Source organism: Hippocampus zosterae, chromosome 18 (genome assembly GCF_025434085.1).
Source record: "Hippocampus zosterae strain Florida chromosome 18, ASM2543408v3, whole genome shotgun sequence".
Taxonomy (NCBI): Eukaryota; Metazoa; Chordata; class Actinopteri; order Syngnathiformes; family Syngnathidae; genus Hippocampus; species Hippocampus zosterae.
The window spans coordinates 17,107,476-17,121,646 of record NC_067468.1 but is presented as its reverse complement, the minus strand read 5'-3'; the positions used below and the strand labels follow the sequence as shown (position 1 = coordinate 17,121,646).

Genomic DNA, 14,171 nt, shown 5'->3' with positions numbered 1-14,171 from the left:
CAGACGAGCTAGCTGCCGGTTGCTCGGATGACCATTGAAGTTGATGGGATTTGGGGCGACACCCACCCGAGTAAAAATAAGATCCTTCACGGCATTTGTGCCTTTGTGTGGTCACTTGGACTCGACTCGACGCTTGCCTCACTCGGGCGTCCCGAGAGGTTGATCGAGCCTCCGGGTTTGGGTTAGGATCCGTTTGCGCTCGCAAATGTTAGGTTTCCAAGTCTTCCGCCGATGGCGGATGATGACGCTAACGTCCGGAGACCCCGAAAGAGAACCGAGCTCCCGTTTGGTGGGAAGGAGAAGCGTCGCTCGGGCATTCTCGCGTGGGACCGGAGCTCAGCCGCTCATTACCGCTTGCTTGTCCTCGGAGCCAGGTCAAGCATGCCGGCCGGCCGTTTGGCCTCGCTTCGGCAAGCCTCCGTGCCCATCGGGAGGAGGAGGAGGAGGAGGAAGAGGAATGTTAATCTCCTCCCCCACCATGACATTTCGCCATTGCAGCTCCCCCGCCTCCTGTCAAACAAACGGTGCCGGCGAAAGAAATCTACAAGGATTGTTCTCCGGTGTGTGCACTGGTGGAAAGGAAGCCGAGGAATGGGATCCGCAACACACTTGGCGGAGAGCCGAGACCTGGATTATGGATCCCCGGCTACTGTTCAAAGAAATCAAAGGCGGTGGGGCCGGCGAATGATCTTCTCATAAAGGCCCCGTGCTGCACATTCCAATCCAATTGACGCTGCTTCTCTCCAGCAAGTGCAACATTGCTCACTCTTCATCCAAAGGTCATCTGTGGTTACCAAATGAATCTACAGATACTGCGGCACACACACACACACACAAAAAGGGGGAAGATGACAACTTGATTCAAACGCTCTTAGCCCGCGTCAAACTGGCGGTCGACTGCTTGCGTGAAAACGCAATCTCGGGCAACCGCTCGGGGAAGGATTCTAGTCGGCTCCGCATTTCGCTCATTTGCCCGCCCACGCGCTTGGCGCCGTGATGCTCCGCCGCCCATTTTGTCGAACGCGCGCAAAGAATTCTCTGCAATTCTCTTCCAACGGTGGCGACCCCAACTTCTGCGTGAGTCTTCAAAAAAGTCTTGTTCGCGATCACTCATTTCAATGAATGTGACACTTTTGGCTTTGGGGGGGGGGGGGGGGGGGGGGGGGAGGTCCCGAACGCTCTTCAATTCAAGCCGCAGAAAGGAGCGAGAGCGCCCGTGTGCCTCTTGGAGGCTTTCAAGCGGGTGGTCCCCGAGGCGCTAAGTGGGTAAACATGGCTCCCGGCCGCCAATGAATGACGCCGTGTGTCTCGCGACTGACCGCGTACGTCCGCCGGCCGCTCGGGCTTCCTTTGGGCGGTCCACCTTGTGGCGAAAGCGTCACACCTCTGCCGCTTGGCTGGCCTCCCTCCCGCCTCACCGAGGGCTCGCAGATCCGCGGAGATCACGTTCAAAAAATACAACAAAAACAAAAGAAGCGCCGACGGTTGGCCGGAAATCGGATTGAGCGGAGGTGGCGAAAATAGTTCTGACTGACGGAGGACATTGAAGTTGCCGGCCTCACGCGCCCACGTGCCCTTAAAAGGGAAGAACAAAAAAAAAGGTAAAGATGCTTAAAGGAAGCCGCGGGCGACAGCTGGCCTCTCGCTCGTAAAAAACGGGGATCCTTCCTTCTCGTCACACTCAGTCGACGCCGCCGCTTTCTGGATTTTACGACGGCTGTCCACCAAAATTGGGCTTCCTTTTTGCTTTTCAAAAATGGCACACAAATGATTTTCAAGGCGCTTTGATTTCTTCGGCGCATTCCATACACAAGGCGGCTCGACAACAAGCAACGCCACAAAGTCAAGAAATAAAAGGCCCCCCCCACCCCCGAAACGATCGGAACCCACCCGTGAGGGACGCAATAGTCGCTCCCATCCCGCGGCCGCCTTGTCATGCGCACAAAGTACAAGTGGCGAGCGAGGACAGGATGCGCCAGAGATGAGAACATCCCGATTAGGAAGTCTCGCTCCTCCGAACGTACCCCCCCACCCCCGTCCCCCGCCCCTCGGAATGCTCGACGACGACTCGCTGTTTGTATAAACTGTGATAAAGCCTCTCCCCGTTTGCCTCGCGAGGAATGCGGGAAAAACGGAGGATCTGCCGGGCGGTCCTGAAAGTTTCAGCCACGGGTGCCAAAGTGGCAGCTTGGCAGAGTTGCGGCTGAAATGTGGCACGGCGCGCCAGTCGGGGCGGCTTATCGTCGCGACGACGCCGATTTTGCCGGGCTCGACAAATTCATCTTCGGTGAAAACAATTCCCAGAAAGCATTTGTCACCGTGGGGTCATGTCATGAAAAAAAGAGGGATGAAATGCCGTGCCATTTTCAATGTGACATATTGGGAAGCTTCCCGCAGGAAGCGCAGCCTTCTCACTTTTGTCTTTCCATACTTCCTTGTTTATCGTAGTTGCTTGTTATTGATGACGCCGGTGTAGCCTGTACTACCGCAGACAAATTCCTTGTGTGTTTGACATATTTGGTCGATAAAGACGATTCCGATTCTGACTAAACTTATCTCTCCCCCTTCCTTGTGCACAGCGGAACCGGCCGACCTCTTGAAGATTTTAGATTTTCCCAGTTTACCCGAAGGCGTGACGAAAACAACGGGCTTCTGCTCGAATCGGCGGTCGGCGCAAGGACCCGACGTGGCCTACCGAGTCTCCAAAGAGGCGCAGCTCAGCGCCCCCACCAAACAGCTGTACCCAGGTGAGTTGAGCTAGGCCGTAAAACCGCGCAGGCGTCGCCGTCAATCCCGTTGTTACCGACGAGAGCGGCCGCGTGGCCGTAAAGCCGCCAGATTACGGCCAAACGTAGCGGGGGAGCAATTTCCTTTTTTCCTTTCTTGCCCTGCGGGTGGCACTTTTATATGCTCCCGCAACTGGAATATTTATGTCAGCCTACTAGCGTCAACTTAAGCATCTTGAAAATGCAACTGTTTTGTTGTTGTTTTGTTTCATAATAGGCACACACACAAATGCTAATAACAGTTGAAAGAGTTGCAAAAAATGAAGGTGGCTGACTAGGGGCAGAGCATGTATGTCCCCATGCGGTCTGCCCGCCCCCGGCCACTCACGAGGGGCTCCTGTGACTTTTTTGTCTTTTCAAACCCAAAGTGCTTCTTTGAAATAAGCCGTGTTCACGGTTAACATACTGTAGCTTGAGTTACAGCGAGAGTCTAGCCAGTGACATCACTCCATCCCATTGGTTTTTCCATCCCGGCTAAGACTTTTTAAACGGTGAAGCTCAGCTTTCTGCCACCTCATTTTCATATTAAAAAAAAAAAAAAAAGAGCTCATAAGTGAAGACGAAAGAGATGGCAAACGATGTCGGACTATGCGGCGAGCTCCTGTGGCGGCATTGCGGAAAAGAGCGCGTGCAGACATGCGCTCATCAAATGCACGGAAAGGATGATGGGCCAGCAACGCAAGTCTGGTTTTTTTACTGACACGACTCAAAAAGGGCACGCTAATTTGAGGCGGCGGTGGAGTAGGTTATGGGCCAATTAGCACCTCAGGCTACAGAAGCTAACGCCGCCGGAGTTCATGTCGTCAGGAACTGAATTTTTTTTTTTTTTGCGGGGGGCGACTAGATTGCCCGGCTTTCTGGGGGCCATGAAATCTTTCAGAGCGCTCCCGTTTGACTAATTGGGACCAACCGGCATGGAATTGAGAGTGGAATCCCAGCGGCTGAATTTCAGCGCCAGGTTCCGTCAAGATAAAACACTGGAGGGGGGGGGAAAATAGTCACGCATCTCTACAGTCAAATCTTGGCAATACGCGTACCTGCTTATTTGTATCTGTTGATGCAGGATTTGAGACATTATTTTGACTTCTCAAAGAGCCGTTTGGAACATAGTTGATGAGACGGCGGACGTTTTCCAAGCGGTTGTGCTGCCCGATTGTTTCCTCGTGCCGGATGATGTACGGGTTGGCCGACGAGGGTCCTGAGCGCTTTGCTTCCCTCCGCCAGGCGATGCGTTCCCCGAGGACTTTTCCATCGTGGCCACGGTGAAGCCCAAAAAGGGCAGCCAGTCCTTCCTGATGTCCGTGTACAACGAGCAGGGAATCCAGCAACTGGGTCTGGAAATGGGCCGCTCGCCCGTCTTCCTCTACGAGGACCACACGGGAAAGCCCGGCCCGGAGGACTACCCGCTCTTCCGGGGGATCAACCTGGCCGACGGAAAGTAGGTGGAGGTTAAAAGCCGGTGGGGGGCTTTGGGCGGCGGCGCGCTTCCCTTCTTCCTCTCGTCCTCCAGGTGGCATCGCGTGGCCATCAGCGTGCACAAGCAGACCATCACCCTCATTCTGGACTGTAAAAAGAAGACCACCCAGAAGCTGCTGCGATCGGCCCACCCAGTCATCGACACCAAAGGAATTGTCGTGTTCGGAACCAGAATACTTGATGAGGAAGTCTTTGAGGTCAGCCCCGTTTGAGTTCTCTTCTCTTCTCTCTCTCCTTTTTGCGTGGCGACGGCGGGCATTTCCTCCGCGCACGTGTCGGCGACCGCGCTCGCCCGCCTACGGCAATGCAAAGGCCCCGTCCGTCTCCAAGGGACTTTCAAAGCTTCCTCGGATCCCGGCGGACTGACCGGTCCAGCTGACTCCAACCAAGCGGCGGCCTAATTAGCCAGCAAGGCCCAAAGGCTCGTTGCAGTTGCTTTCTGGAGAGTGACGCCATCGCCAAAGCATTCCCAATCCCCCGCCGGGCTATCGGCAGCCCGACTCCCGGCCGTTACCGTGGGAAGGGCTGATGAGGGTTTTCTTGGCTCGAAAGTCTCCCCCGCTGCTCCTCTGCCAGTTTGCAGGCGGGGCAGACGAGACTGCGGGGAAAAAAAAAGAAAAATGGAAAACGACACGGCATATTTTCCAAACTGTTCTCCCCTTGCCCCCTTCACCCCGCCGCCGTTTAGTCTGATCTGTTTTTTTTTTCCCTCCCGGTCGGACTACTTAGCAGGCGTGCTGGGTTTCGCGCGGTCCAGCCAGAATCATCACGCGTAGAAACAAGTTGAACCCTCCCGACTCAAGTCTTTCGGTTCTCCAAAATATCAATGTCATGTCGAGCTTAGAAAATAGAAACCAACAAAAAAGAAAATGGTAACCGTGACAAAAACAAAGTGTGTCTGAGTAAAATGCCACGAGATTAAAGTCAGATTTTGTCACGGAGAGAAAGCCGCCATTTTAGTGGAACAGACATATGGGGGGGGGGGGGGGGGGCGAGTGTTTTTTCTTGCTGAAGTCTTTGCTGTGTCTGCATGTTTTGCGCATAAATCTGCAGGCGCCGAGTGTCAACGTACTTGCGGGCCCAGCTGCGGTCAGGCAGCGGTGAAACGGTGCCACTTAGCCCGAAAGCCTCAAGCCCTTGGGCGGGCGCTTTGGTTTCTCCACTGGATGTCGTGGTCAGCGGGACAAAGGTCCACAGCCAAGGAAGTCGCGTCTCGGCGGCTTGTCTCGCTTCCGAGACGCGGCCTTCAAAAGACGCGGCCGCGATGAGTGCGATGACGGCCCCGCTCAAAACACGCTCTTTGTCCTTCGACGCGTCATCCGTGCGTCACACTTTTCCACAATTTTGGCTTGGGGGAAGGGAATATTAAGACGAGTTCCCTTAACGCGACTCAGATGTTTGCGCTCTCTGAGTCGTCCGGTGATGTTCTCCTCCATCTCAGCACTTTTTCGGGCAAAATCCAACACGCAACCGCCGTCTGCTAACGGAGGCAAGACGATCTGCTTTCTGCCCCCCCCCAGATAAAAAGAACAGGAAATAGCAGGACGGTCCAGAGAGATGGCGGATTAAGGGGCGGAAAGAGGGCGGGGAGGGGGGGGGGTTCCCGCGGTGGCCAAAATGCTCACACTCGTCGTTTTTATTGAAATGGCACCAATTTATGACCGAAGGTTGTCTCCCAAAAAATGTACTTACTGAAGCAAAAGTCAAAAGTATGGACACTAAATGATACTTGAATGCAAGCACAAAATCAAGTCTGAATCGAGGCAAAAAGCGATTTCAATGAAGCCAACAACAGCTGAAACTACGGGACTTGAATTCAAGTGAAGAAGCGCAAACTCTGAAAAGTACCGCCGCACTAAAGCGAAAGACGCGGACAAATGAATCCATGTTTTGGGTAAGCGGCGTTTTCCATTTTTCATGTCGCGATGTCCTGAAAATGATTTGACCAAGTACAAATACGGTTTCAAATACAAGCGAGCGTCGCCCTCGGCATCTGCTCGGTCGGAGGGCCGGAAAATGTGCCAAAATGCAAAAAGTGTGCACCGGACGCTGATCTCCAGCTAAGGAGCTGAGCTGCCGTCTGCGCCGCGCTCGACTTTACCAACTGGCCCGGCGCCAAGACGTGTCAATGTCCTGTTTATGTACCGTAAGCCGGGGGCTTGGACCTCCCAGGGACCCGCTCCATGTGTGTGTGTGTGTGTGCCATGTCTGAATCAAGCTGCTCGGTGAGGCGCAACAAGGAAACCCTTGCCGGCTTTTCCGGTCCGGCGTCCCCTAATGGTCGTACCGCCGTCTAGATAAAGCCGTTGGCTTAGCAGAGGGACTTGCCAAGTTGGACTCCAAGGACTTGAACTCATTCGGCAACAGAGACTCGCCACGCTTGGCTTTTTAGTGTCCCCATTATGGAACGGAGGCATCTCTTCGCCCGGGACCTGACAGTGGTACGGTACGGGCCCGCGGCGGCCGCTATGGCTTGGTTGCGCGGCCTTTCACAAGAAATGGCAAATGATGGGAGCGCAAACCCGAGGCCTCGAATCCAGAGGGCTCGGTCCAGCCTGAATAGTTTTGCTCGGGTTCGGGCCGGGAGACGGATGTTTGGCCGCTCCCTGGGCCCCGACCGGACACCAGTTGAGATTAGGTTTACTTAAGGTTTGATTGTAATGACCCAACCCCGCCCACCCCCTCACTTTTTGCGCATCTATCACCTTGTACGTGACATGATTTGATCGATGGCGCCCTCGCCGCGAGGAAACGTGTAATTAGCACTTACTTGACGCAGAAATGGCGTATTAGCGTAGTGCCGGCTCGCGGCGCGGCACATCTGCGCAACAGCTGCCGTCGTTGCGCTAAAAAGAGCCGCTGCGGCCACAAGACGGGCAATGACAAGAGAAGCCTGCGCGTCCTTTTCCATTGTCAAAGAACGATCCGCAAGTTCCCTTCACTGGATGGACGCGTGCGCAACTAGCAAAGTCAGAAGCACTTTGACTAAGCAGAGTCTTCTCTCCGCAAGCCCTGCTTGACACTCAAATTGTTGCAGGAAGCGGCCATTTTGCCTCGGTAGCACGCTAAACATGCATTTCGGCTTTTTTTTTCACCAGTGTCGCAACATTTGGAAGGCAATGTGGATCCTAAGCAGGCCCCCAAAGCCAGACAGAACCAACAGACGGGACGTCGGCCATCTTGGCATGAAGCGGCCCGTTTGGTTGGCTCGCCTTCCTTTCCCGAGAGCAACCACTTTCACTCAGTCACGTGAAATTTGGTTGAAATGTTGATGATGAGTCGACGGCCCCCACCCTCTCCCCCGTTCATGGAAGCTTGGAAACAAAAAGAAGCCACCCAATGTTTTCAATCCAGCATATTTAACTGTAGTCTTCAGATTCCCATCGACGGTTCAGTTGTGTCAAGCGTTCAATTCAGTGGCATAGTCCTGATTTCACCGCTTGTCCTTCTTGTTTTCTTTTGGAGTGCATTTTTTACCGCGTTGGGCTGGCACGGCTTGGGAGCGGGGGCCTCATCAAAACCGCCCGCGCTTGTGCCTCTTATTGCTTTTTTTTTTTTTCTTCGCTACGTTGATTCCGTATTGGAATGATGTGTCATGACATCACTGCATTCGGAGGTGCGATGAGAACATGTTTGGACAGAAGCGCTAGAGTGTGTGTGCCTTGACGCTCCCAAACTAGGAGCAGACACACACACACACACACGCAGACGCAGACCCAACTCCCCGTGTAGCCCTGGGATCCGGCGGAGCCCTTGCCTTTTTTTTCCCCCTCGCGCTCGCCTTCCCATCAATCTCAGCCCACTTGTCAGCCTTTTTTTTTCTGGCTTCAATAAGCGTTTTGCCGCCGAGCCCCTCGGTGCCGCCGTGCCATCTGTTGGATGTCCGGCTTACGACGCGACGTGCGATCCTTCCGCCGCTTTCCAGGCCCGCGTCGGAGGCCGACCTCGGTCGGGCGCAGATCGTTCCGCTTTGTCCTTATTTGTTGATGTTGCTTGCAACGCCCCCGCCCCAGCCTCCCCCCGCCTCCCCTCCTTGTTTGTGGAAATGCATAACTCGGTCGTCTGGCTCACTTCCCGTTTGCGGCCGTTTCCAGGGAGACATCCAGCAGCTAATGATTGTAGCAGACCACCGGGCCGCCTATGACTACTGCGAGCACTACAGCCCCGACTGCGAGGTGGCCGTCCCCGACCAGCCGCAGAACCAGGACCCCAACACCGACGACTACGTGAGTTGTCCCCGTTTCCAATGCGCCGACTGTGGCGAAGATCGAGTCGCGCTGGAGGCCCCCCTCCATTTCCAGGATGTCAAAGTGTGACTGGCATGACTCCAGTCGATGCCAGAAAAGAACACACCCAAACTCGAGAGCGTTGCCCTAATTTTCGCCCCGCAAAAGATCTCAAAGTGCCCCTACGTGTCAAAAGATGTCAGCAAAGCACTACACGGAGCTCCTCGTCTCGCTTCGACATAGTTCCTTGCCACAAAGATGCCGCCAAAGCGAGCGTTTGGATTAGACGAGGCTTTGGCCCGAGCACAAAAACGGCAACCGGAAGGCTCCGAATTATAGATGCGGGTTGGGCAATGATGACGAATGGGGGCTGTCCAAAGCTGAATTCTTGCCTCGGTCTGTACCACTCATCAACCTTGCGAGAGGTGTTTGAGGGAGAACGTAAACGTATTAATCCGTGAGTGTTGACTCCGAAAAAGCAACGGAAAAGTCATTCTTCATTCGTGGGGCGGTAACAAGTCGGAAGGGAGTGGAGGAAATCGAGTCGAGGTTTGTACAAGTCCAATGCATTCCTGCGTCTTGATTAATGACATGCCTATAGAACTAAATCCGAAGACTCCGCAAGGGACTGACTGACTGCCCATATGACGAGTTTAGACCGCAGAGGATCACCCCAAAAGCCTTTAGCACCATTTCAAACCGACCTTAAAGATGATCTCATTTCAGGAAATTTTCAAGCTCCTTCATAGAGTAAGCGCAGAAACCGTGATAATGTGGGGGGGGGGATCGGGGGTCGAGGCACTTCTTTGACACCAATTGTGACTTTCAGAGGACTTTGGTGCCATCTTGTGGCATTTTAGCGCATGGAAGCACAAGGCCAGCTTTCGGATGGGAGCGCTTAGCGGCGGCTCGGCTCTCATTGACGCGTGTCGGTTCTCCAGAACACGGAGGAGGACAGCTACTATTACGAGTACCCCTACTACGAGGACTTGGACGGAAAACCTCAGGAGTCGACTTCCGATGCCGACGAGACGGCGAAGCAAGTCAAGGTAAGCCATCGGTAAACGGGCGGATGAAATCCGCCGCGCCGTTACAAGGCCGCGCTGCGTTACAGGTGACGGACGGAGGCGGCTCGGCGTCCAAAGTGGAGGAAGTGGCGGCAAACGCCGGCGCGGCCGGAAAAGCGGTCATCTCTTCGTCTTCCGGCTCGGGTTCGTCGTCCAGCAGCTCTTCGGCCGCCGACATCGGCGCCTACGACGGTTACGACAACTACGAGACCTACTACGACGAGTCGACGCCGGCGCCCGAGGACCATCACTCCCGGCGCCTCGTCGTCACAGGCGCCGGCGGGCAACTGGACCTCTTAACGGAGGGAAAGACCGACCTGGGCGCGGGAAGTGCGGTGGAAACCAGGGTCGTCGGTGGCGGCGCCGGCGCTGGATCCTCAATCACCATTAATAAAACCACAGTAGGTGAACCACTTAGACGCGGACAACGCGTTGTTCTCGGCTCACTCGTTTTGGGTTTCCTAGCTGGGAACGTCCTACGGCGACTACAGCGACTACGGCGATGGGGATTACGGCGTGGACAGCCACGTGACCGCTGGCAGAGGCGGCGGCAGGTAAAGGACTCCCATCGCGCGACATCCCTGAAATCGACTTTCGCTCGTTATTCACGACACTCCAACTGCGCCGCAAATGAGTGCAAAGTGGCTAAGGTGCCAACACAAATGCTTACTGAGCGACTTGTGTGACTTGGCTTATGACTGCCTCAAGCCAATGAATTAACTCGTGGCGAGGACGCGACTTGCTTGATTTTTGGAGACTTGGACACACGTGTCCTACTCTCACCTCTGTAAAAATCCCAGCCGTACAGTTCACATCGGCGGCGGCGGCGGCGGCACCATCAACCTCGGCGCCGGCGGCGGCAGCACCATCAAGCTCAGCGGCGGCGGCGGCGGCGCCGTGGACCTCGGCCTCGGCGCCATCGACCTGGGTGGCGGTGGCATCAGTAGCATTGACCTCGGTGGCGGAAGTAGCAGCACCATCAGGCTGGGCGGCGGAAGCAGCGGCGGCGCTGCGGCCGGAGCCGGGCTGGGCGGAGGAAGCGCCACCATGGACCTGGGTCTCGGAGGAGGGAGCAGCGCCGGCACCGTCACCCTGAGCGGGGGCGCGGGAGGCGGCGGCGGTTCCATTTCGGTCGGAGGTGGTTCGGTGTCGACCGGAGGCTCTTCCACGGTTGGCGGCGGGTCGGCCGCCGCCGGAGCTGGAGCCGGAGCCGGAGCCGGCGCTTCCGTCGCCACCGGAACCGGCCTGGCCATTGAGGGAGATGGGGACTACGCAGACCTGGACACCTTCAAAGAGGAACACATCAGTAACTACGATGATTTGGATCTGAGTTTATACGATGACAACTACGGCGACCTGGATTATCCTGACAAAGGCTCCAAAGTGCTTCCCGCCGAGACCAACGAGTATTACGGACAGGTGAGGGAAGACGGCGTGCGGTGGCAAAGGGGCGGTGTGGAAGAGAGGTGAAAAAGAGGGCGGGCGGGGGCGGAGGGAGAAGAGCGTCGGCAAAACGCAATCAAGCTAGTTGCCGACGATGCTCGGCGAACAGCGAGCGGACTTGGAGCAAGCTAGTGAAGGGCCGGCGTGGTTGTGTGCAATGTCGTCTTCGCTGTTTTATAAAGACGGAGGAGGAAGAGCAGAAAGTAATGAAACAAACGCCCGTGTTGCAGGTTGATGGCGTCCGCGGCGAGAAAGGACAGAAGGGCGAACCTGCTATCATCGAGCCCGTGAGTATCGCCAGCCAAGGGTGGGGGGGGGGACTCCAAGCGACTCGAGTCGGAACAAACGATTTACCTCCGACCGCTCGATAATATTTGAAAAGCGGCATTTTCGAGACTAGATTGTGAAGACACTGGAGGTGACTGACTTGCCATGCCCGAGACAAATCGGGACTTTGTGGAATTTTCAAGCCCGGAGATTTACTGAGGACCGACGTCCACACTGCCTCAAGTCGCTTCACACTCGGGGACGGCCGATGGATCACAATCGGACTCGACTCCAAGCCCATCGGAACGGTCCCGTTGCCATCGATTCGCCGCCTTGCTAACGAGGCGCAAACGCGAGCCAACCGGCGCCTCCGTCCCCGCGCATCTGCCGTTTGTCGCAAAGCGTCGGCGGACGTAGCGCCGGGGAGGGGGCCGCGGCCATCCGGACCGCAATGTAAACATTTGCAAAAGAGCCATGCGGGGCTCGTCACTCGCGCGTAAACACGCAGCGGGCCGCGACTAGACAGCGGGAAGGCGCATTGGCGAATTCCCCGCAGCCTAAGCCGCCCCACTCCCAAAACAAACGTCAAGCGGTGTACACTGCGGCGTGACAAAGCGTCTTCGTATTGACATGTTTCGCTTCTTCGCCCTGCGGACGATAGACAGATGTCGTGAGTTTTTCCCCCCTGCGCGGGCAAACGGGGGACTTTTCCTCAGCCGCCACGCTGACGAGTCATTCTGTGAGGTAAACAAGGAGAGGGCCGCCGGCCAGCAGGAAGGGATCGCGCAACGGCGTCCCGCAGGGAGACACTTGATTTAGAGTAGCCACGGAGGCAGACATTTTCCAACAACATCCCAGAAGAGTTGCGGCAGCCCTTTTGACGTCCCACGAAGGGGTGGTGCGCCAGTATCTCCAGTGGTACCCTGAGAGACGCATTGTGGTCTTTTGCCCAAACCGTTTCAGCTTGGCACCCCTTTCAATATAATTTACGGGAGTTGGCACGCGCCCCTCTGCCCTGCGCGCGCGCACACACTTCCAGAAAAGTCGACGTATATCATCAGGATGTGACCACAATGCCATTAGCCTTGATTTTGCACACCCTCCCTCGAGGGCGCCCTCAGTCTACAAATGCGCATTTCTTGTTTGAATACACCCAAAGCGCATCCTTGGAATCAACCTGACATGCTTGCCTTTGCATGCAGGTACATGTTGTGAATCCTTTGTGACGGCGCGCGACACGGTGCGCCGTGCTTTTGCGCTGCACCGCAGGGCTTTTTTCTTTTTTCTCTCCAAGATTTCAGATTAATCACCGGCTCGGGTGACGGAATGACAGGCAGGAATGCGCGTTAAGGCCTGACCTTGCCTTTTTCATTCATTTTTCAAAACGTGCACCCCCTCACATTCATGTGCTTTGTGCCTTGCAGGGAATGCTGATGGAGGGTCCGCCCGGGCCCGAGGGGCCGGCGGTAAGTCAAGCCACCTGAACGTCGTCCTTCGCATGCGCCGTTCCTCCCGATTGTTGGCGCGGGTTCCCATCTCTCTCCGGTCCGCCCTGTTTACGTTAGCCCTCTGCACAGAAAACAGGCCTCCATTTCCCCCGCTCAAAAAGGGAGCGGTCGCTTTCCCAGATGAGATATGGACTTGCCCAGATGTCCATTTTCAATGGACCCTCCCCCTAAAAAGACGCTCTCATTCAAGCCACAGATATTCACAGAGCGCCCCCTAATGGAAGCCCCGTCTTCCTTTTCCGGGCCCGCACGTGTGACCACTTTTCAAATGAAGTAAAAAAATGATGAGATACATGTGAGAGTTCAATATCCTCTTTTTGTGCTTGTAAATCAGGGTCTTCCCGGCCCTCCGGGTGCCCCCGGCTCACCGGGCATTGCTGGAGATACCGGCGACAGGGTGAGTACGCTGCAAAAACGGGTTTTTAAGATTTGAAGGCAAGAAATGCTATCTATCCATGCATCCATCCAGCCAGCACTGCAAAAACTGGAATGAAAAAACAAGAAACCTGCCAATGACGAGTAATATTTCTATCTATGGAGTCAGCTAGCCAGCTAGCTATCCACTCTGCATCAACTCGCCTTACAAGAGCCGAAGCAATGGCCGAGGGATACTTGTCTTAGTTGCATCTGACTTATCAACCAATTGAAGGGCAATCATTGGATCTGTCTTGGCAGAAAAAGAACATGTGGCTTTCTCTACTCCCAAAACTGGTCCAAACCCCCCAAGAAAACAAAGCAACTTGTGGCTTGTGGAATAAATTACTTGCTTGATACAAAATGATTTGCCAATCGAAGAGAAACTTTTGCCGTGGCAAGATTCCTTAAAACATGAGCAGAATTTGGTTTGATGTAGAGATCCAATCTTGGTTCCATTCGAGTTCCTTCCAGAGTTTTGCGGTGTTTTATTCAAGAAATATAAACACCACCCCCCTCACCCATGACTGATTGTTTGCTCACCTATCAGGGTCTTCCGGGTCGTCCTGGTCTTCCTGGTGCCGATGGTCTACCGGGACCCCCGGGCACTGTCCTGATGCTGCCTGTAAGTAAACCACGAGACAATGTGATGATAAATAAGTCCCATAGGGCATTTCACCTGGGACCGAGTCCTTTACGCTTCCAGTTGGATGTTCCATACGACCTCTCTGTTTTGAACGCCGAGAAAAAAAAATACAAACTGTGCTTTGGCACCCTCTTGTGGCTCATGTTGCAACAACATCATCCCAGGCTCCAATTCCAAATGTGAAATTGATTGTGACTAGAAGTCACAATCAATCGTCTGTAACTTGAGGTTTGCTCGTAAATATTCATGTCACTTCATGTGTATGAATATTGACCTGTTTTTCTCTCTCCATAGTCATCCATTGAGATTTGTAAAATAGCAAAGTGGGGTCAAATTGT

The 14,171-nt window shown here is 54.8% G+C and overlaps 1 protein-coding gene across 1 annotated transcript in view; it reads left to right on the top strand.

Moving 5' to 3' along the window:
* Window positions 1-14,171, top strand: part of col5a1 (procollagen, type V, alpha 1) — a 37,541-nt gene that overhangs the window by 6,601 nt on the left and 16,769 nt on the right. Inside the window, exons 2-13 of the mRNA XM_052051909.1 lie at window positions 2,580-2,747; window positions 4,011-4,224; window positions 4,297-4,459; window positions 8,357-8,488; window positions 9,430-9,537; window positions 9,603-9,956; window positions 10,021-10,109; window positions 10,356-10,974; window positions 11,229-11,285; window positions 12,690-12,731; window positions 13,108-13,170; window positions 13,738-13,812. Of these exons, the coding sequence (XP_051907869.1) occupies window positions 2,580-2,747; window positions 4,011-4,224; window positions 4,297-4,459; window positions 8,357-8,488; window positions 9,430-9,537; window positions 9,603-9,956; window positions 10,021-10,109; window positions 10,356-10,974; window positions 11,229-11,285; window positions 12,690-12,731; window positions 13,108-13,170; window positions 13,738-13,812 (2,084 nt within the window). The remainder of the gene's footprint in view (window positions 1-2,579; window positions 2,748-4,010; window positions 4,225-4,296; window positions 4,460-8,356; window positions 8,489-9,429; window positions 9,538-9,602; window positions 9,957-10,020; window positions 10,110-10,355; window positions 10,975-11,228; window positions 11,286-12,689; window positions 12,732-13,107; window positions 13,171-13,737; window positions 13,813-14,171) is intronic.